The 540-nt window shown below is 40.7% G+C and overlaps 1 protein-coding gene across 1 annotated transcript; it reads left to right on the plus strand.

Annotated features, from left to right (window-relative positions):
- Positions 1-6: 6 nt before the first annotated feature.
- LOC104774157 (probable ubiquitin conjugation factor E4) lies at positions 7-540 on the plus strand. The gene is made up of 3 exons (XM_010498822.1): positions 7-65; positions 169-286; positions 439-540. The coding sequence occupies exons 1-3, from the start codon at positions 28-30 to the stop codon at positions 538-540; spliced, it is 258 nt and encodes an 85-aa protein (XP_010497124.1). The 5' UTR covers positions 7-27.

Raw genomic sequence — 540 nt, forward strand, 5'->3', positions numbered from 1 at the left:
GTTAGAAACCCGTATCTCAGAGCAAAGATGGTTGAAGTTCTGAACTGCTGGATGCCTCGTTCAAGGTGATTTTCTTCACGAAAGCTATAAAACCTCAATTTGTGTTGCTAATGCAACAAGTTTTGCAGTAACGTGGTCCACCAGTCTCAATTCAATTTTTGTTTGCAGTGGTTCTTCATCTGCTACATCTACTCTTTTTGAGGGGCATCAGTTATCGCTCGAGTATCTTGTCAGGAATTTACTGAAACTATATGTGGACATTGAGTTCACGGGTTCACACACTCAGGTGATTGCAAGAGAGTTTGTTTAGTGGCTATAATATTTCTGGAATAATGGGCTTCTCTCTATTGCATAGTACCGATTATGGTAGCTCTGGAAGCCATAATGGCTGTTTACTCTTGCTTTTAATGTAACTGAAATCTAGTTTTCCAAATGCAGTTCTATGACAAGTTCAATATTCGCCACAACATTGCCGAGCTTTTGGAGTATCTCTGGCAGGTGCCTAGTCACCGGAATGCTTGGAGACGGGTAAATTCTTAA

Source organism: Camelina sativa, unplaced genomic scaffold (genome assembly GCF_000633955.1).
Source record: "Camelina sativa cultivar DH55 unplaced genomic scaffold, Cs unpScaffold01701, whole genome shotgun sequence".
In the NCBI taxonomy this organism is placed as follows: Eukaryota; Viridiplantae; Streptophyta; class Magnoliopsida; order Brassicales; family Brassicaceae; genus Camelina; species Camelina sativa.